Source organism: Peromyscus californicus, unplaced genomic scaffold, assembly GCF_007827085.1.
Source record: "Peromyscus californicus insignis strain IS unplaced genomic scaffold, ASM782708v3 Scaffold_24__1_contigs__length_46423439, whole genome shotgun sequence".
NCBI classification, from domain to species: Eukaryota; Metazoa; Chordata; class Mammalia; order Rodentia; family Cricetidae; genus Peromyscus; species Peromyscus californicus.
Genome location: NW_026294535.1, coordinates 43,155,868 through 43,177,209, shown reverse-complemented (window position 1 = coordinate 43,177,209; position 21,342 = coordinate 43,155,868). Strand labels below are relative to the sequence as shown.

General features: G+C 46.3%; 1 protein-coding gene across 3 annotated transcripts in view; it reads left to right on the top strand.

Annotated features, from left to right (window-relative positions):
• The window catches only part of Atp23 (ATP23 metallopeptidase and ATP synthase assembly factor homolog), a 51,683-nt gene that overhangs the window by 18,375 nt on the left and 11,966 nt on the right, over positions 1–21,342 (top strand). For 2 of the 3 annotated variants that reach the window (XR_008221714.1, XM_052753518.1), the window contains exons 1-3: positions 15,680–15,996; positions 17,828–17,873; positions 18,703–18,784. Coding sequence is in view for 2 of the 3 variants with exons in the window: in XM_052753518.1 (XP_052609478.1) it covers positions 15,798–15,996; positions 17,828–17,873; positions 18,703–18,784 (327 nt within the window). In the remaining variant the exon portion in view is untranslated. Of the gene's footprint in view, positions 1–15,679; positions 15,997–17,827; positions 17,874–18,702; positions 18,785–21,342 lie in introns of those variants that run through there. The other variant, XM_052753520.1, reaches the window with a different exon arrangement.

Here is a 21,342-nt window from a genome sequence, read left to right as displayed (position 1 = left end):
TGGTGGGAACCAAGCTCCTGTCCTCTCCAAGGGCAACAAGAGCTTGTGAGCACTGAGCCATCTCTCCAGGCTTTTTTAAAAAAATTTATTTAAAGATTTATTTATCATGTATACAGTGTTCTGTCTGCATGTATGCCTGCAGGCCAGAAGAGGGCGCCAGATCTCATTACAGATGGTTGTGAGCCACCATGTGGGTGCTGGGAATTGAACTCAGGACCTCTGGAGTGCTCTTTACCACTGAGCCATCTCTCCAGAACTCACTATGTAGCCCAGGTTGGCCTCCAGCCTCCTCTTTAGCTAAGGATGACCTTGAACTTCTAACCTTCCTGCCTCCACCTCCTGAGCAGGGGCATTGCATGGGTCTTACCACCATACCTGGTGTGTGTGGTACTGGGGATCCCACTGGGGTCTCCGTGCCTGGTAGACGAATATTCTGCCAGCTGAGCTACATCACCAGTCCCGGATTTGTGTTTAAAGAGTGATGTCGGTAGCAGTGAGGAGACAGAGAAGTAATCAGCAGGTTACTCTGGTATCTCAGCAAACAGGGGTTGAGTCCCAAGGCAGTAAAAATGGGAATGCTGAGGAAGGGAGCCCCAGGACTGCTGGGAATATGGGGTGGGGACAACGCGGGATGAGGGAACCGTCTGGACTCATTGTCACCCAGGGTTCTGGCTGGGGTGTTAGGGGCATCGTGGAGCCTGAGATGTATGTGTATGCCAGGCAGGCATCTGAATAAGGGGGTCAGGGCTTAGCTTCATGGAATGAAAGCTCCATAGAGCGTGTGGGGGAGTGGGACTCCAGTAGGGAGCTGACAATGAACTCTGGTGGGAAAGGGGTTGATGGGCAGCGGGCAGGAGGATCCCGGAGAAGAGAGAGAGGGCACTAGTCGGCTGTGGGGCATGTCCTTCAGGATAATGGGAGGGGCCAGCAAACTCTGTGAACACCTTCTCTAGAAGAATCAGAGGTCTGGCCTCGAACTCACAGAGATCCACCTGCCTCTGACTCCCGAGTGCTGGGATTAAAGGCGTGTGCCACTACTGCCTGGTGAGGTGTTTTCTTATTATTAAAAATATTTATTTATTCATTCATTCATTTGTGTGTGTGTGTGTGTGTGTGTGTGTGTGTGTGTGTGTGTGTGTGTAGGAGTGTGCATGGGTGCATGCCTGTGTGTTTGCAGAGGCCAAAAGAGGCATCATATACCATGGAAGTAGAGTTAGAGGTGATTACAGGATGCCTGGCTTATTATATAGGTTCTGGGATCTGGACTCAGGTTACCAGGCTTGGCGGCAAAAGCCTTTAACTCTGGCCTGTCTTGTTGGCCCCCTTGTTACTGTTTTCAATGAGGAAACAAGGCACAGAGATGAAAATCATCACCTGTCCTGAAGAACAGGAGAAGTAGTGTGCTCCTGGGCCCAGGCCTGTGGACTCTGTAGGGGAACTGAGTGGTGTGTGTGTGTGTGTGTGTGTGTGTGTGTGTGTGTGTGTGTGTGTACTTCAGTAACCAGTGACGAAAAGGCTGAGAACAAGCATTTGTCTAATTATGTTACTGATGGCCACCATGCATGAAAGCTAACCACCTGCCTCACCTTCCCCTCCCTTGCGGACAGCACACCCTGGGTAGGAAGGAGTAACAGAGGGAGTAGTTGCCCCCCTCCCCACCCGGCGAGGGGTCTACATCTTAATCCTATGGATCTGAGACCACGTTAAGTCACACAGCAAGAAGACTTGGCAGAAGGAATTAAGATTGTGAACTCGAAAACAGGGAGATTATCCTGGATTATCCGGAGGCCTGTGTTATCTCACACGAGGCTGTAAAAAGACAAGCCAAGGAGAGGGCCAGAGGAGGAGGAGGAGAGACTTCAAGCTTGAGCTGGTCTTGAACTCTAGTTTTTAAAAATTTTTTTAAAATATATTTTATTTATTTTAACTTTAAGATCTAATTCTGTGGCTTTTTTTTTAAAGACAGTCTCTATGTAGCCCAGGCTACCCTGGCTGGAACTCTCTATGTAGCCCAGGCTGGTCTCAAACAGGCATGAGCCATCACACCTGCTGCAGCCATGCTCTTAACCATGGAGCTATCTCTCCATCCCTCTTGAACTCTGATTTTGAGGAAGGAGGATGGGCCTCCTCAGCTGCCAGGAACAGCTGAGGAACTGAGGCCTCTGTCCTTCAAGGAAGTGAGTCTTGTCAACCATCTGAAATAGCAAGAAACTGATTCTCCTCACGTGTCCCAGGAAGGCCAGATTTGCTGACCCACACCTTGACTCCAGCCTGATGAGGCCATGGTACTCAGTTACTGTAGCAGAAGAAATACAGAGGGCTGACCACCGCTCAGCTTAGCTCAGCTGAGAATCCTATGCAAGCCTTGTTTCTTCCCCTAGAATTCACATACCAGAGGAGAGGAGATAAAAGGGGACTGGGCAGTGGGTACCAGGGCCGAGGATGCTAGAGGGGGATAATGGGTACCAGGGCCGAGGATGCTAGAAGGGGATAATAGGTACCAGGGCCAAGGATGCTAGAAGGGGATAATGGGTAATAGGATCAAGGATGCTAGAAAGAATAAGTTCTAGTTGTCTGTAGTAAACAGGGTCCCAAATAACCTCATATATTTTATGAATAAATGGAAAACAGGAACTTGAAGGCTTCAAACCAAAGTAAGGTTAAGGGAAGGGAAGCGTGGCTTACCCTGTGGTATCACACCCTGCATTCATGTATTGAATCATCACACTGTACCCTCTGCATATGTACAATACAAATAATTGATCCTCCAGCACCCTACAAATGAGTGAAAGGGCAAACTTACACACACACACACACACACACACACACACACACACACACACACACACAACTTTGAATACCCTCGGGAGAGTGTGGTAAGCCCATGAGAACACAGTCCGTGGACTGGAGCAGAAACCTTTGTGGAGGGTAAGATGGAGGAAAGCCGTGCCCCGAGGAGACAGGAGAAGTAACAGGAGACGGCCTAGTTAATGCTGTGTTATCCCTACTCTGGCTGTCACACTACCCGGGAGAGCACTTAGCTGGGCTACACTGGACTAATGCAGTTTTAATGAGATGAATCTCCTTGACTCCTAGACCGTTTCAGATGGGTCTGTGATTGATGGGCTCCTGGAACGAGGCCACACCGTGGAGTGTGACAGTCAGTCTTCATCAGATAGCCACTGACACCTGGTGACTGGAGGGCCACTCTGAAAAATTAAAGCCACTCAGAGTAGATATTGATTTTTTGCACCAGCGTGTGCAGGGGAAGGAAATAGAGAACACATAATTATTCTTAGTAAATTGACTTTACAAAAAGTTGGCCGTGGCAGTTTTGGAGATCACTAACGTTATGAGGGTTTTCTATGGCATCTTTAAGAGGAATGTACCAACCACTTAGGTAGTTCTATTAGCCACATTAAAAAGTAAAAGAAGCCAGGCAGTGGTGGCGCTCGCCTTTAATCCCAGCACTCGGGAGGCAGAGGCAGGCGGATCTCTGTGAGTTCGAGGCCAGCCTGGTCTACAGAGTGAGTTCCAGGACAGGCTCCAAAACTACACAGAGAAACCCTGTCTCGAAAAACAAAACAAAAAAAAATGTAAAAGAAAATGCTATGGGCATGGGTGGGGTAGCACTAGCCTTTCATCCCAGTATTCAAGAGGCAGAGGCAGGCAGATGTCTGTGAGTTCAAGGTCATCCTGGTCTGTGTAACAAATTCCAGGACACCCAGGGTGTCTACACAGTGAGACTATCTCAAAAACATTCACATTTTCCCCTAGATAATGTATAAAATACTAGGTTTCTTGTGTGTGTGTGTGTGTGTGTGTGTGTGTGTGTGTGTGTGTGTGTGTGTGTGTGTGTGTGTGTGTGTGTGTGTGTGTGTGTGTAGAAAAATGCACCATGGCACATGTGAGGATGGCTTGTGGGAGTTGGTTCCCTCATGTGGGTCCCAGGAATTGAACTCAGATATCATCAGGCCTTGTGGCAACCAACTGGCTGAACTCTCTCTGGCTCCCATAGAGCAGAAGGTTTCTATATGGCTTTTTCATATATCCTTAGTTTTGGGAAACCCTCCTCTCTAGCCTCAGTTTTCCTATCCTCCCCGCCTCCATCCCCATTCAAGCCTTTCCTCACCAAGTATTCCCACCTCTACCTTCATATCACACCGGTTTTACTATGCCTCCCACGTTTTCCTTCTTTTCTCCTTCCCAAGCCTCCCTTCCTGCTTCCTGGCTTCGGCAGGCCTGACCACGTTTCTTGTTGGCAGGATGTGGACCTTGGGATTTTGCATTAGGACAGTAGTTGAATGCTTTAAGTGGGGCTTGATGGGCCATACCAGTAGGAGCAGGAGGACAGTGGTGCTGAGAGCATCATAGATTATGACGGCCCAGCTCCAGAGGTTTCAGAGGAGAAGAATATTAGTAAGGGACGAAGAATGGGGCTGCTTTTTGTCCTTGTCCAAAAAGTCGGCCTGAGGCTGAATTGAAGAGTTTTTGGATAAATGGCATGGGCGGAGGAGATTTCAAAACAGCGTGGTTATTAGTGGCCAGTTTTATGCAGATCTGTAAAGAAAAAGAGCAAGCTGAACGAGGAAAAACACCAACGTACAGTTTGAGGAGAAAAGGAGCACCAGGAGGTATAATGGAGCTAAGTCCAGTGCTCAAGGACATAAAGTTTAAAGAAAAGCCTGATCCTAAATGGAGTAAAGGGAGTTGTGGCCTCAGAGCAAGACCCTACTAAGCTAAGCTTTCAACTTATGGAAAGGAATTAAAGAACAGTTTAAGGTCAGGTATGGTGGCAGATGCCTTTAGTCCTAGCATTTGGGAGGCAGAGGATGGCTGATCTCTGAGTTCAAGGCCAGCATGGTCTACAGAGTGAGTTCCAGGACAGCCAGCTTAGGTAGGGAAGGTAACATCATTGAAAACAGAAAGCTGGTAGAAATGTATTTGAATGAGGGGGCCATGTTCCAGCCCCAATAAGCAGAAGACTTTGGCATCTTTGGTCATGTGGTTCTGGCTTAAGAGTCCAGGATAGAAGAAAGAGGTTATGGAATCTTCCTTTGCAAGTGAGGAAAGCCACCGAGGCCAGGCATGCATCAGGGGTGTCCCTGTGTAGAGGCTCCTGAGAGGTCATTGTGTGAAGCTGGATTTTATTGGCGACTCCAAGATGCTGGAGATGCCAGAGATGTGGGAAACCTGCCAAGGACAGGTGCTAACAGGGAGAGGATCCAGCCCAAGAGAGAGAAGTGTGTTGCAGTCAACAAAGCTGAAAGGAGCTGGAGATCTGAAGAGAGCTTTGACATTAGACCTGGAGATGCAGTTTGGAGTTTGTCCAGCTGGTTTTAGGTCTTGTTTTAGTCCAGTATTTCCTCACTATGCTCCTTTTCCTCCGTTGGAATGGTGATGTCTATCCTGTGCCATGATGTGTTGGAAGTACGTGATCTGCTTTTCATTTGTATTTTATAGGGCATTACAGTTAAGGGATTGCCTTTAGTCTCAGAAGAGACTTTGAACTTAAGACGTTTAAACAATGTTGAGACCGTGGTAGACTGTGGGGACCTCTGAAGTTGGACTGAATGCATTTTTGCGTTATGACGTGGCTACAAGTCTGTGGGGGTCAGGGAGTGGAATGTGGTGGTTTGAACGAGATTGACCCCCAGAGGGCCTTATATTTGAATGCTTGCTTATTAAAGAGTGGCACAGCTCGACAGAATTAGGAGGTATATATCTATATATCTATGTATGTATATCTATGTGTGTGTGTGTGTGTGTGTGTGTGTGTGTGTGTGTGTGTGTGTGTGTGTGTATGAAGGGTCCAGATCCACTAGATGCAAACTCATGGACACAAGGTGCTTGAGATTCACAGACTCCACCTAAAATTTGGGTAATGATTACATTTTAGGACGTATAGACTAGTATAATGGTTGTAGATGTGTTTCCTTAAGTTAGTATTAAAAATGCTTGAAAAACTTGTGAAAACGGAGCATGGTGGCCTATGCCAGCACTCAATGCTTGGGAGGCTGAGGCAGGAAGACTTTGAGTTTAAGGCCAGTCTGGTCTACAGAGCACGATTCAGGACAGGCTCTAAACCTACACGGAGAAACCCTGTCTCAAAAAACAACAAACAAAGAAACAAACAAACAAAAAACTAAGCAAAGCAATCTAAGAGAACAATCACAACAACCATGAAGGTACAAAACCAGCGTGAACTCAATGCGTGGGCAATGCAGGCATTTCAGTTCCTTCTGGTATGAGTGTAAAGTGGTCAAACCTCTACAAGAGAAGAAAATCGGCAAAGTCTAAGAAAATTACACACCATTTACCCTTTAACCCCACAACCTCACTTTTAGGGGTTTACCCCAAGAACATTTCTAGAGGGCTTGGGAGTATAACTCACTTCTGGAACACACGCTTCCTATGCAGCAGACCTATCCAATGACAGAGATGAACACACGCCCATGGTAACATGTGGCAATATCATTTATGTGTTTGGAGACTATGGAGTTCTTAGCTCCTTTACACTGGCCACATGCTGACAGGAACTTAGCTGAGGGAAGAGTCCTGTTCCTGGTTTCAGTTCATCATGGTGAGCATGGCTGAGCATGGCTTGGCAGAGTATGTAAATGGATGTTTCCTGTCTCGACTGCCCGGTCCCAAATAAACACTTATATAAATTATAAATGATTGGCCAATAGCTCAGGCTTATTACTAACTAGATCTTTCATTTTAAGTTAACCCATATTCCATATTTACTCTCTGCTATGTGGCAGTACCTTTATTAGCATGACACGTTCATCTCCTGCCCCCTCTGCATCTGGCTGGCGACTCCTGACTCCACCCTTCTCCTTCCTATCATTCTTAGTTTGGTCGCCCTGCCTATACTTCCTGCCTGGATACTGGCCAATTAATGTTTTATGAAACTAATTCAAGTGACAAATCTTTATACTGCATGAGAGGACTATCCCAGAGCAAGAGTAGGTCTCAGCATGGCATCCAGTTAACAATGTAGCAAAAGGGAAAGACCCGGGCAAGGACCCTCCCCCAGTGACTACTTCTTCCAACTGGGGCCCACCTTTCACAGCTCCACCACCATCCCATAGTCTGTTTAGATGGCGTCCATCAGTGGATTAAAGCACCGATCTCTCAGAGCCTTTGTGATGACTCTCTGGGAATGCCCTTGCACACACTCCCACTGGTGGGCTTTATTAATCTGGGAGCTGTCTCTTAATTCAGTTGTGCTAACAAGACAGATTAATTATCACACAGAGTGAATTTCTTACATATAATAGAGTACTAGGTAGCTTTTATAGAGTGATTTTTTTTTTCTGGAGCCGAGGACCGAACCCAGGGCCTTGCGCTTGTTAGGCAAGCACTCTACCACTGAGCTAAATCCCCAACCTCTAGAGTGATTTTTTTATAAAAGCAAAAAACCAAAGAGAGTGTATAGTATGCTACCTTTTGGGTAAAAAATGTTTACTTTTCATAAAAAGATACATTGGACACACACATACAATAATAAGCCAGGTAGTGGTGTCACTCGGGAAGCAGAGGCAGGTAGATCTCTGAGTTTGAGGCCAGCCTGATCTACAGAGAGAGTTCCAGAACAGCCAGGATGACCCAGAGAAACCCTGTCTCTGGGAAGAAAGAAAGAAAGAAAGAAAGAAAGAAAGAAAGAAAGAAAGAAAGAAAGAAAAGAAAAGAAGAAAGGAAAGATTGGCAACACACCACATTCACGGATTTAATGAGAACTGCAGGACACAGTGTGCATTGTAGAGCCATATAACATTTAAGACAGAGAAGAAAGGAAAATAAAGTTGATGTAACCTCTGCATTAGTGTGTGAGCAAGTGACCAACATCCAGGAAAATTCCATATTTAGGTATAAAAGAGTTTATTGGATCACTTGACTGGGAGACCAGTGACAAATCTAGGGTTTTGGGGTGTGTGTAGATCCCTAGGTACAGACTCTGTCGTCAGGTTTTGGTCGCTTGTCTTCAAGGTTGGTTTCTTTAGCTGGAGACACTCCATTGCTATACGGTCTTTCGCACCTGAGCCATTGGAGTGTCTCTTTCCTAACAGCTTCCACGAGTGTCCCATGGAAGGTTCTCATTGGCCAGGTCTGGGCCACACCCTGGAGTGGGAATTAGGAGGTGCGGCTTTGTTGGAGTAGGTGTGGCCTTGTTGGAGGAAGTGTGTCAGTGTGGAGGTGGGCTTTGTGCTCAAGCCATGCCTAGTGTCCTAAATCACTTCCTGTTGCCTATGCAAGATGTAGAAAGAACTCTCAGCTACCTGTCTAGCACCATGTCTGCCTGCAAGTTACCATGTCCCGCCATAATGACAATGGACTAAACCTCTGAAAATGTAAGCCACCCCAGTTAAATGTTTTTCCTTTATAAGAATTGCTATGGTCCATGATTGAGCCTGTATGATAATGAGTATTCAGAGACAGGTAATGCCTGGGGGGGCACTCACCAGCCTAAGACAGAGCGCCTGTGTGGCCTGGGCAGGTGCCTCCATGATGGGTAAGGTGACCTGCTGATGTCCCATGCAACCTAAGTCAGAAGCTCATTTATTAGTAAAAGGGGGAACCTGTGGGCCCTGGCCCCCGTTTTGGGTAACTGTTGCCTTGCTTGCTGACCTTGACCTTGATATCCTTCCTATGCTAATTCCCTGCCGGGTTCCACCCTCCTGAATGCTTAAGGGAAGTTCCTTGTCTGTGTATCCTGCATAAAGGGCTTTAACAGCTTAGATGCAAGATTGTAAAACATCTGTAGCGAACTTCTGCCCTCCAGGGTTCTCCCATTGTGCTGTAAGCCTGTATTCAAGACCTCCTCCCTCCTTCAATAAATGGCATTCGGCATTAAAAAAAAAAATTGCTATGGTCATGGTGTCTCTTCACAGCAATGGAAACCCAAACTAAGACAGTAGCTGACATGTGGGTTCTGGGAACCCAACTCGAGTTCTCTCAAAGAGCAGATGGAGCTCTTAACTGCTCAATGTCTCTCCAGAGCCCCAGTTGTTTATTTGGTGACAGGTTCTCACTGTGTAGCTGTATAGATCAGGCTGGCCTCGAACTCACAGAGATCCGCCTGGCTCTGCCTCCCGAGTGCTGGGATTAAAGGTGTGTGTCACCACTGCCCGGCGGGTTTTCATTTCTTAACAACCACAGCCACCTTGACATCCTGTCTCCCAGTCTTGCTTCTAATGTAAGCTAACTCATGGACTTGATGTATGCATCTCACCCGCCCACCAGCTACCTCTTTCTTTTTTTTTTCACATCTTTCTATGGGTCCTTTCTTCTCTTGTACTACGCATCATTGTCTCAGTCTCTATAAATAGGAAAAATTCCAGTTTCTTTCTTTTGCTTGCTATTCTTCACAGGCTACTGACACCTCTTTTCCTTTACGGCCAAACTTCTTGAAGAATTGTTGCGGGGGCAGTGGTGGAGCACGCCTTTAATCTCCAGCCTGGTCTACAAAGTGAGTTCCAGGACAGCCAGGGCTACACAGAGAAACCCTGTCTCGGAAAAACAAAACAAAAATTGTCTTCACATACTGCATTCAAACTCGGGGCAGATGAACACCAGGGCCTCAATGCCTTCTTGTCTTGAAGATTTTTTTTTAATTTTTATTTTATTTTATTTTTTTTGTCTTGAAGATTTTAATATCAGAATCATTCACATACATATACGAAAGCAGCAAGATACAAAATAGTTTTCCCCAAATCGACCTGATTATGCAAAAATATTTCTACAGAGGAAAAAAACCAAAACTGATAGGTAATATGTGAAAGTTTTAATTTGCCTCTGGGTACCTTGATAACGATTTTTTTTTTAATTTCTAATTTGCACAGTTGGAAAAAGAATTTACCTTTACAGTAGCACACACTGCTATGTGTGTTCTCAACATGTGTTTTGAAAAAGGAGGCGGAAAACTACACAGTAACAGCTCAGCCTTTCCGGCTCGCCTCCGGTTGCCTTGGCAACAGCCAAAGCGCCGGGTCAACCACTCTTCCCAGGGTGCCGCGCGCCTTTCTACTTCCGGTTCTGGGGCTCGGGGCCGACTCCTTCCGGAAGTGAATCCCGGTACGCCGCTTTAGGGGCCCGGAGCGTGCGTGGCGGGGTCTTTGCGCAGCGCTGGGGCAACTGAGTTCGTTCCCGACCTTCGGAGGCATCGGCGATCTAGGGACGACGTTACACTTTCGCCCAGTTTTTGTTGACGCTGGATCAATGGGTCGGATGTTAGTTACTAAGCAACCGCGAGGGGCGTGGAGTGGCGGCCCTGATCCCAGCGGGGTGGAGTTCGAGACCCGTCTAGACCGCAGTGTGACATCTTGTCTCGGAAAATGCCAAAACTCAATGGCAGAGCGATTGCCTGGCGTGTGGGCCGCCCTCGGATCAATACTCAGTTTATTTTATTTTTATTTTTTTAAGGTTATTTTATGTCTGTTGAGTACACAGTAGTGCGTGCAGTGCCCGAGGAGGCCAGACGAGGGCGTCAGATCCCCGGACAAGTATAGACTGTTGTGAGCCACTGTGTGGATTTTGGGAATCGGACCTGGGTCCTCTGCAAGAGCAGCAAGTTCTCTCAACCACTGACCCATCTCCCTAGCCCGCCAATTAAAATAAAAAAAAAAAAGTCCTTAATCAAAATCAGACCAAACCCCGACTCCCTAAAATAGAAGGATTATATGTAACTTCACTTAGTGTTCTGCAGTGGAGATACAGTGGCTGTACGCCATAAAAATGATTTTTGTCAATTATAAAACGGAATTAAATGTTAAAAAGTTAAAATGTCGGGCTGGAGAGATGGCTCAGAGGTTAAGAGCACTGGCTGCTCTTCCAGAGGTCCTGAGTTCAATTCCCAGCAACCACATGGTGGCTCACAACCATCTGTAATGAGATCTGGTGCCCTCTTCTGGCCGGCAGGCATACATGCTGTATACATAATAAATAAATAAATCTTAAAAAAGTTAAATTCTTCTTCTTTTCTTCTTCTTCTCCTCCTCCTCCTCCTCCTCCTCCTCCTCCTCCTCCTCCTCCTCCTCTTTTTTGTTTTTTTCCGGAGCTGAGGACCGAACCCAGGTCCTTGTGCTTGCCAAGCGCTCTATCACTGAGCTAAATCCCCAACCCTTATTATTATTATTTTTGCTTTAGAAAGATAAGTTTTTTTGCTTCAGAAACTGAAAGCGAGCATAAGATAACACAACCCCCTGGGGCCTGTCTGCATAGAGACAACCACTGCGATTGGCCACTTTGAAGGGAGTCTTCCTCTTCTTTTTTTTTTCTTTTAATTTATTTTTATTTTATGTGCATTGGTGTTTTGCCTGAGTGTATGTCTGTGTGATGGTCCCCTGGTACTGTTGTGGTACAGTTGTCAGCCACCATGTGGGTGCTGGGAATTGAACCCTGGTCCTCTGGTCTCTCCAACCCCGAAGTGGGTCTTCTTTTTACGCAGTTAGTAAATAAAAATCTAGGACAGAATCAACTGTGCTATTTTTTTTTTTTTTTTTTTTTTTTTTTGGTTTTTCGAGACAGGGTTTCTCTGTGTAGCTTTGCGCCTTTCCTGGAACTCACTTGGTAGCCCAGGCTGGCCTCGAACTCACAGAGATCCGCCTGGCTCTGCCTCCCAACTGTGCTATTTTACAATGTAAAACATATATTTAATTAAAAAGGACTACATAGTTGCACGTGTGTCTTTATACCTCTTCCTGGACATTTAATCCATTCCTGTCCTTTTCACAGACTTAATTAGTGCTGTAATGTAGACATGAAAAGTTTTAGAGAAAGCACCTGCTCTCCTTTCCTTTTTTTTTTGGTCTCATGTAGCTCTGGCTGGCCTGTCACTTGGTATTGTTGACCAGGCTATCCACTCACAGAGAACCGCTGGTCCTGCTTCCTGAATTCTGGGATTACAGGTGTACACGCACACACAGAGAACCGTGAGTGTGCCGTGCGACACTATACCTGGCCTCTTGCTCTGCGGTATTTTCTCCTTTTAGCTCGTTCGTATTTCCCCACTTCTCCCCGAATACTTTTTCACTTCTCCCCTGCAGGGGAAGTGTATGCAAAGTTAGACACGCGGCACAGGAAAGTCCACTCTACCTCTTACAGTTAGTTTTTGTGATTAGTAAGGTAACGCCTGCTTATTGTAGGATGTTAAGGAGCTGGGGAGATGGCTCAGTGGTTAAGGACCGTGGCGCAAGCATGAGGACCTGAGTTTGAATCCTCGGAGTCCATCTAAAGCTGGGTGCGGTAGCGTGGACACCTGAGGTTGTCCTTGGACCTCCACACGTGTGCTATGGTGCATGTGCACCCAGATTCTGAAATGTACACACACACATACACACGTGTGCATACCCCCTCTTATCCATAGGATGAAAATTCAGAGGAGGGTAAATAGAAGAATCCAATACTTAGATGGCACTGATATTTTGGTGTAATTTTATTTTCTCTTTGTTACTTCAGAAGCGAGCACTGAGAAATGTTTTCTGGAATAGTATTGCAGCTATCTAACTATCATCTGTCTGTCTCTCTGTCTATCTATCTATCTATCTATCTATCTATCTATCTATCTATCTATCTATGTATTTAATATATGTGAGTGACCTGTCTTCAGGCACACCACAAAAGGGAATCAGATTCCATTACAGATGGTCATGAACCACCATGTGGGTGCTGGGAATTGAACTCAGGACCTCTGGAAGAACAGCCAGTGCTCTTAACCGCTGAGCCATCTCTCCAGCCCAACATTGGATCTTTTAGTTTGCATTGTTGATTATTCATGTAGCTGAGTAATATTTCAAATAGTATTTCAGATCTTTTCTAGGTATGCCGGGTAGTTCTGTTGTCGACCCAACACAGCTAAAGTTGTCTGAGAAGAGAGAGCTCAGTTGAGGAAACGCCTCCATCAGGTTGGCTGTAGGCGAGTCTGTGAGGTATTTTCTGTGATCAGTGATTGATGGGAGAGGGGCCAGCCCATCATGGGTGCTGCCACCCCTGGCTGGTGGTCCTGGGTTATCTAAGAAAGCAGGCTGAGGCCTGGGTATGGTGACACACCTTTAATCCCAGAACTGGGGAGGGAGAGGTGGAGGCAGGTGGATCTCTGTGAGTTCGAGACCAGCCTGGTGTACATAAAGAGTTCCTGGCCAGCCTGGTTGACATAGTGAGACTTTACATAATGATGGACTATTATGGTGATATTTTATTTGTATTAAAATGTTATTTGTATGTTAATAAATAAAGTTGCCTGGGGGTCAGAGCTATTAGAAAGCCATAGGAAAGCAGGGTAGTGGTGGCGTACACTTGTAATCCCAGCACTTGGTAGGCAGAGCTGGGTAAGTCTCTGTGTGTTCAGGGATACAGCCATTATTGGATACACATGCCTTTAATCAATACCAATCATGGAAAACCTGGAGGCCTATACTGACAGGCCGTAAGGAGGCGGTCATGTGGTTGGGTTTACAACCAATGAGAAGGCAGAACAGGAACTCTATATAAAGACTTTAACACAGGGGTAGCTCTGGTTCGGAGAGGTAGGACCACCACAGGAGGAAGGGTAAGGTTTTAGCTCTTAGCTCTGACCTCTTGGCTTTCTTCTTTGCATTGGTTCTGTGTTTCTTATTTAATAAGAAGGTTGGTTACATCTACAGACTATGACCTGAAAGGTGAAGTAATCCTTTCCTCCCCAAGTTGCTTTTTTGGTCAGTGTTTGACTATAGCAGTAGAGAAAAAACCAGGACACTAGCTTACGGTCTGTCCCAGGCCTTGCCACATCTAGTTAGCTTTCTTCTAGCCATCTAAACTAACTGCATTTTAATGGTTTAGTTTCCGCAGGTGTCTGATTCGCTTTTCTAACTAAACATTTTTTTTTTAAATCTTTTTATTTATTTATTATGTATACAGCATGTATGACTACAGGCCAGAAGAGGGCACCAGATCTCATTACAGATGGTTGTCAGCCACCATGTGGTTGCTGGGAATTGAACTCAGGACCTCTGGAAGAGCAGTCAGTGCTCTTAACCTCTGAGCCATCTCTCCAGCCCAACTAAAGATTTATTTATGTTTTATGTGTATGGATGTTTTGTCTGCATGCATCTATGTGCACCACATGTGTGCCTGGTACCCAGAGAGGTCAGAAGAGGGCGTTGGATCCCCTGGAACTGGAGTTACAGACATAAGCTACTGTGTGGGTGCTGGGAACCGAACCCAGGTTCTCCGCAAGAGCAACAATTGCTCTCAACTGCTGAGCCATTTCTCCAACCTCATTCTAACTCACTTGTTTCTTAAGATGTGGTCTCATGTATCCAGGCTGGCTTTCACCTTGCTGTGTAGCCATGGTTGACTTTGAACCCCTGATCCTCCTGTCTCTACCTCCTGAGTACTGACATTACAAGCGCATTTTGCCATGTCTGTCTATGTGGTGCAGGGGACAGAACCCAGGACTTCACGCATATCAAGCAAGCACTCTCACAACCAAGTTACAGCTTCAGCCTTCTTCTGCTGTAGCTGGATTAATTATTTAGTTTTGCTGCGCTCATTTCTATCTGCAAATTAGGGTGGATAATATTTTGTAATGTTGTAATGAGGAGTGGAAATAATGTACATAAATGGAGCTCAATAAAAGCAATCTAATTTTTGGGTTATAGCTTTATTAGTTTGTAAGTACAGGTGTTCATATTTGTATAATATTGCAAATGAGTGAATGCCCTCTGCTTCCCACTCAACTCATGTTTACTGAGCACCTGTGACATCTAAGTGCTGTTCATAATTCTTAAGGCCTTGTGCACCCATTTTTCTTAGATATTTTCCCTACAATTAAAAACATATGCTGTGGTTCAACTTCAGTAATTTTCTTATTCATCTTTGTTTTCTCAGACTCTACCATCCTGCCTGGCCCATGGTAGCAGGTGCTGAGTAAATAAATGTGTGAGCTGAGCTGAATAATTTAGTGGGGAAAGAAACACACACACACACACACACACACACACACACACACACACAAATTATATAAAACCTGGAAGTCTGTCAGGAATGCACTAACATGTACAAAGTGCTCTGAACTGCAGACCAGACAACATTAATTTTGAGTAAGTGTTCTGGCAATACCCCGGGGAGCAGATAGGCTTAATCTGGTCCCTGATTATGGATACTGAGGGAAAAAAGCCTTCGAGACAGACAACCACCGTGTGAGTTGAGGTTTGGAGGTAGAAGTAAACTGTTTATCTCATCAGTTATTTGTGCTGGCCAGAGAGTGGGGTTGAACAGTGGGTCCCGATGAGCTAGATTTTGATGTGACCAACCAGTCTTTATTATAGTTTCCAAGCGCTTCTGAAAACACTGCCTTTAATTTGGTGTGAGCGGGTAGTGGGAATGGGAGAAGTAAGAGAGGCCAGGGAACGGGAAGATGGCAAAGACCTCCAGCAGCAGAAAGGAACTAACTAGGTGGCCAGCATTGGCCGGGAAGAGAAGATATGTCCAGGGGTGGGTGGGTACCGTTAGCAGTTCAGGAGGTAGCAGGAGGCTCAGATGCTCTTACCAAGACAGGCCAACCACTCCAAAGGGCAGCAGCAATAGACCCGACGGCCACGAGGCCCCGCCCACTGGGGCCCGCCCCCAGAAACCACGCCCACCCCAAGCCCCGCCCCGAGCTGCTAGCCGCGAAGCTCACAAGCTTGCAGGGCTGAGGGCTCGCCCGGCGGCGGCGGCGGCGGCGGCGGCGGAAGCGGCGTCCCCGGCCGGGGTCGGCTGAAGGGAACGAGCCGGAGGAGGACGCGACGAGGCCGGCGAGGCCTGCGGGCCGCATGGCTGGAGCTCCGGGCGGTAGTGGGCCAGGCCCCGCGGCCGGGGAGCCGCTGCTGCAGCGACGGGACTCCGGCCAGGGCTCGCCCGAGCCGCCGCCGCCGCCGCCGGCCCCCGGGAAGCCCCGGCAGGGCTTCCTCTCCAGCCTCTTCTCCCGGGACCAGAGTTGCCCGCTCATGCTCCTGAAGACGCTAGAGACGAGTAGGAGCGGTGACCCGGAGGCTGGGGTCGGGGGTGGCATCAGATCCGGGGAGCCGGGGAAGGGCGGGGACCCCACTGAGTCCCGGGGGCTCCGCTACAGCCCCGGAGCGGCGTGGGCCTCCCCGCACCACTCTAGCTTGCGATCGCACGGCTAGGATGTGCCCTTTTGGGTCACACTCACTGGTGTCTTATGTAAGTCACGCCGCAGCACCGGCTGTAGGGTGGCGGCGAGAAGAGCTGGAAAGAACTCCGTTTATAATGAATGCACCCCTTCCCTGGGCGGGGCGGGGCGGGGTTAACCTTCATTCATTGCACTAGGGACAGAGGAGACACTTTGGAAAAAGCCCGGGTTTATGCACCCAAGTGCGTCTTGCTGGGGTGAGAGCTTCTAGCTTTGTGCTCTCAAAGAGGCCCGTGACTTCTAAAAGGTTTATCATCGCGGCGGGTCAGGCAGGCACACAGGCTCCCGCTGAGCAGTTTCTCACCAGTCCCAGGGAGACTGCTTTGGATCCTTGCTCCTTTGCAATCGGCATAGGTTGCCTGTCTATCAGATTCATTTAAATGTATTTGTCCCAAATAATACGGTTACCGTTTCATAGCAGAATCGGTCAAAATTCAGTAGTCATCCTGTCAAGGATTTTACACTCTTTTTTTTTTTCAATTTATTTTTATTTTATGTGCATTAGTGTTTTGCCACGGGTGTCGGGTCCCCACGAACTGGAGTTACACACAGCTGTGAGCTGCCCTGTGGGTGTTTCAAATAGAATTCAGGTCCTCTGGAAGAGCAGCCAGTGTTCTTAACCACTGAGCCATCTCTCCAGTCCCTTACTCTCATTCTCTTCTTTTTAAATTTTTTTTTTTTTAATAAAGATTTTATGTGTGCCGGGCAGTGGTGGCACATGCCTTTAATCCCAGCACTCGGGAGGCAGAGCCAGGCAGATCTCTGTGAGTTCGAGGCCAGCCTGGTCTACAGAGTGAGTTCCAGGACAGGCACCAAAACTACACACAGAAACCCTGTCTCAAAAACAAAATAAAACAAAACAACACCAAAACCCAAAAAACAACAACAACAAAAAACAAAACAAAAAAGAATATATATTAAAATTTTTTTTTTTTTTATGTATATGATTGTTTTGCCTGCTGGCATGTGTGTGCACCACCTGCATTCCTAGTGTCCGGTACAGTGAGCCACCACGTGGATACTGGGAACTGAACCCAGGTCCTCTGTAAGAGCAACAAGTGCTCCTAACCCCTGAGCCATCTCTTTCCCTCCCCCACCCCACCCCTCTCCTTTTCTTTCTCCCAGGGGTGAGGACTGAACCCAAGGCCTTGCACTTGCTAGGTGAGGCTCTACCACGGGTCTCGACCCCTAACCCCCTTTCTTACGAACCTAAGGCTCACTCTCTCTCAGCTGCCGGCCCTCATTGGTTGGCCTGTCCTGTTTGGAATGTGGTACTCAGAGTGGGGCCTGGTGTTACCTCAGAGAACAGCGTAGGGACCACCTTCCTCAAATCTAGGTACTATGCTGGTTTTGTTTCCCTGACTGTGGCCCAAGATGCCCCTGGTCTCCTAATGTATGCTGTAAGACAGTGTTTAGTCATTTAAACAAAACCAGCCTTTGACACTAAGATGCCTGTGGGTACCACTTTGGTATTTGTGTTAACGTTTTACTTCATTCAAGACTTGATTTGGTATGAATTTACATGTTTCATGCCCATTTAAAAAATCGGTTTTAAGATAGTATTTGTGAGTTCCTTTTGTGATGTCTGCTGTTTGGATGATTAATTGGTACTGCGTTTTCTAATGAGCGTACTCTTTGCTGTCTTTGTAGATCCGTATGTCAAAGTTCTACTTGATGCCATGAAACACTCAGGTTGGTAAGTAAACCTTTTTAGAAATGTCACTGTGTGTTCTGGAGCCCCCAGAACTAAAATTGCAGAGCTGTTATTTATACCTGGGGCTTCTCACTTTGGAGCACAAAGCCTTCTCCGTCCACAGAGGCAGGCTGCATGTCTTCCAGGCTGGCCTTGTGCTCTTCGACCGTCTTTTGTCCTGGCTCAGTCTCTGGCTCTGTTGTTTACTTTGAATGTTAGTAAAGGCAGTATTCACAGTTTGTCTTGAAAGTCGTTACCAAATTTGGCCCTTCCATCCCCCCAGCCTAGGGCATTGTGGTGAAGAAACCTTAGCTTGGATTAATTAGTAGGAGGTTTCCAGATATTAACTCAGAATGGATTAGAGGAAATGACTTCTGATATCTACCTCTTTTTTTTTTATAAGATTTATTTATTTATTATGTACACAGAAGAGGGTGCCAGATCTCATTACAGATGGTTGTGAGCCAGCAGGTGGGTGCTGGGAATTGAACTCAGGACCTCTGGAAGAGCAGTCGGTGCTCTTAACCTCTGAGCCATCTCTCCGGCCCTGATATCTACTTCTTATTACTCTGACCCATCATATATTTTCAGTGTGGTCCTAGTCAGGTGACCAGCTCCTTGAAGGAACCCTTATAGAATGTGAAGAATGGAATCTGTGGAGATAGTCTCTTTTATTCTACAGGCGAGGAGACTGAGTTCTGACTGCATTAAATAATGGCCTGCCAGACTCCGTAGGGGTTAGTGGTGGGAGGGCCATGCCGTGTGGTCCAGGGTGTCCCGGCCAGGGCTGATTCCTTCATACACGGTGCTTACACCTCTCCATGCTTTTCAGTGCGGTTGACCAAGGGAGGCACTTTTCTTGCGAAGATTGTGACGGAAATGTCAGTGGCGGGTTTGATGCTTCGACGTCCCAGGTGGGTCTCTTGGCTGAATGGTTTTCTTCCCTTTACTCCCTTCCGAGACTTGCTGAACACTTTTGACAAGCTGGGCATTCTGTTTGGTGGACTCTGCGTAGGACTTAAAAAAAAAAATCAGTCTTCGTCCTTACCTTCAAGGGGTGTCACTCTTCCGAAGGAGATAAGACACGAACTCCTTAAACAGGAAATTGGAGGCAGGTTAGGATATGCGGTGTGATAACTTTCTGTTCCTGGAGCAGGCAGCTGAGAAATTGAGCTTACAAGGAGGAATGAGTTATTTTGGCTCATGTCAGCCCACGGTCACTTGACCCTCTCAAATATTATTAAGGACCCGTCTTAATAATCGTTTTCCCAGGGGCTATGAAGAGAAGCTAAAACAGTGTGAATTATTTTCAGGAAAAGAATCTAAGTTACCCGAGCTCTTAGTCCGTCTGCTTTATTCCGCTGGGGTAAAGTTCTATCTACACAGATACAGTTCTGTTCTTGTGCCTAGCTCCTTTCTTGCCTGATTTCTCTCTACATTTATCTGCTGTCCCCTCTAAGTTCTATCTTAATTCTCTCATCTTAGTTCTGTCCCATCTTGGTCTTTCATCTCCTTCTTCCCCATCTGGCTCTTCCTCATCTTCCATCTCATTCTTCTAGGTCTCCATCTAGTTCTCCAGTCAAAATCCTCCTCAGTCTCTGAGGTTTACAGTCATATACCCATGCAATAGCAGTGCTCTAGCCCAAGCAGGGTCACCAGGCTTGAATTCTTACAGGGTCGTAAAGGCAGACAAGAGTCTTCCTCAGGCAGTGACCATCAGGCTTTCTTTTACAACCCAAAAGGGGAGTGGTAAAGGAGGAGGTCAACAGTTAATATATCAGAAAAAGGGAATTTATGTGCTCGAACTACATTCCTAGAGGTGGTTAGGTAAATGCTAGGAGTCTATAATGTTAGTATAAATACCACTAAGACTGTATAGGAAAGGGGGTTTGAGCTTAATTTACCTTAATTCAGGAGATTGTTTGGTCTTGGATGCTTGATAGTTATTTTAGATAAATACACTGTTAGGAGTTCTTGGAAGCACACATAGCATACAAGAAAATCACTGTAGGAACTGGCCAATATATATACAAAAGCTAAAATATCACCAAGACTTCTTAAGTCATGACTTTGACCTTTCCTGGTAGTAGCTTTTGTGATAGTAGCTGAATTCCATACATTTTCCTGCGGCCAGCAGCATGACCCCGTTGCCTCTGTGGTGTGTGCCTGTCAGTACTTCATAGTGGGGCTGTAACATGCAGTGTACAGTGTACAGTGTATGCGGGCAGCAAGGTCTCCACAGCCGCTCAGACCCAGTGATCTGCCTTCCACTGGACCCACTTTGTGTAGTGCCGCAGGATAACCAATCCTCTGGGGCAGGAGAGTGCGGTTAAGAGCGCTGACTGCTTTTCCACAGGACAAGGTTCAGTGCCCAAAAGAACAATCAGACCACAACCCACAGAACCAGGGAGGCTACACAGCAGGGGGACCCTAGGATGACTGTGGCTTATAATAAGTTTTGGTTTTACTCAATTACTGGACAAGCCTCAGTGAAACCTTTCCCTATTAGGATAAGAATTTGTACTGTATCAAGCTGATAATAGAAAAAAAAAATAAAAACAAAAGAAGAAAAGAGGATAGTATAATGATAGGATAAAAGGGTAGATTGTTGAACCTACTTTTAAACAGCAATGACTTGCCGGGCGGTGGTGGCACACGCCTTTAATCCCAGCACTTGGGAAACAGAGGCAGGTGGATCTCTGTGAGTTCGAGGCCAGCTTGGGCTACAGAGTGAGTTCCAGGAAAGGCGCAAAGCTACACAGCGAAACCCTGTCTCGAAAAAACCAAAAAAAAAAAAAAAAAAAAAAAACAAAACAGAAAAACAAATAAACAGCAATGACTTGTTTGAAATGTTTTTTTTTTTTTTAAAGATTTATTTATTTATTATGTATACAGAAGAGGGTGCCAGATCTCATTACAGATGGTTGTGAGCCACCATGTGGTTCCTGGGAATTGAACTCAGGACCTCTGGAAGAGCAGTCAGTGCTCTTAACCTCTGAGCCATCTCTCCAGCCCCCTGAAATGTTTTTACATTGCTGTAGATTTTAGTTTATTGATACAAATTTGAAGTAAATTTTGTTATACTGTATATATATTTCTACTCTTGTTTGAGGTATTATGTTTATGTAACTCATTTAGATTGTAATGGATAATTAAAAAATACAGATTAATTAAAAAAAAAAAAGATTCAGTGCCCAGCACCCACATGGCAGCTCACACCCATCAGTAACTCCAGGCCCAGGGGATCCAGCACCCTCTTCTAGCCCCTGCAGGCAGGCGTGTGGTACTCAGACATACATGCAGACAAAACACATAGAGATATTTAAAAAAAAAATGACAGAGGAACCAGTCCTTTAGTTCCTGAGCCTGTGGAGGATAGTCAAGGTCCAAACTATGGCAGGTGGTTGGTAACCACCATAGGACAGTGACGCGTTGATTGACAGCTACTAACAGACTCAGCGGGAAGACACAG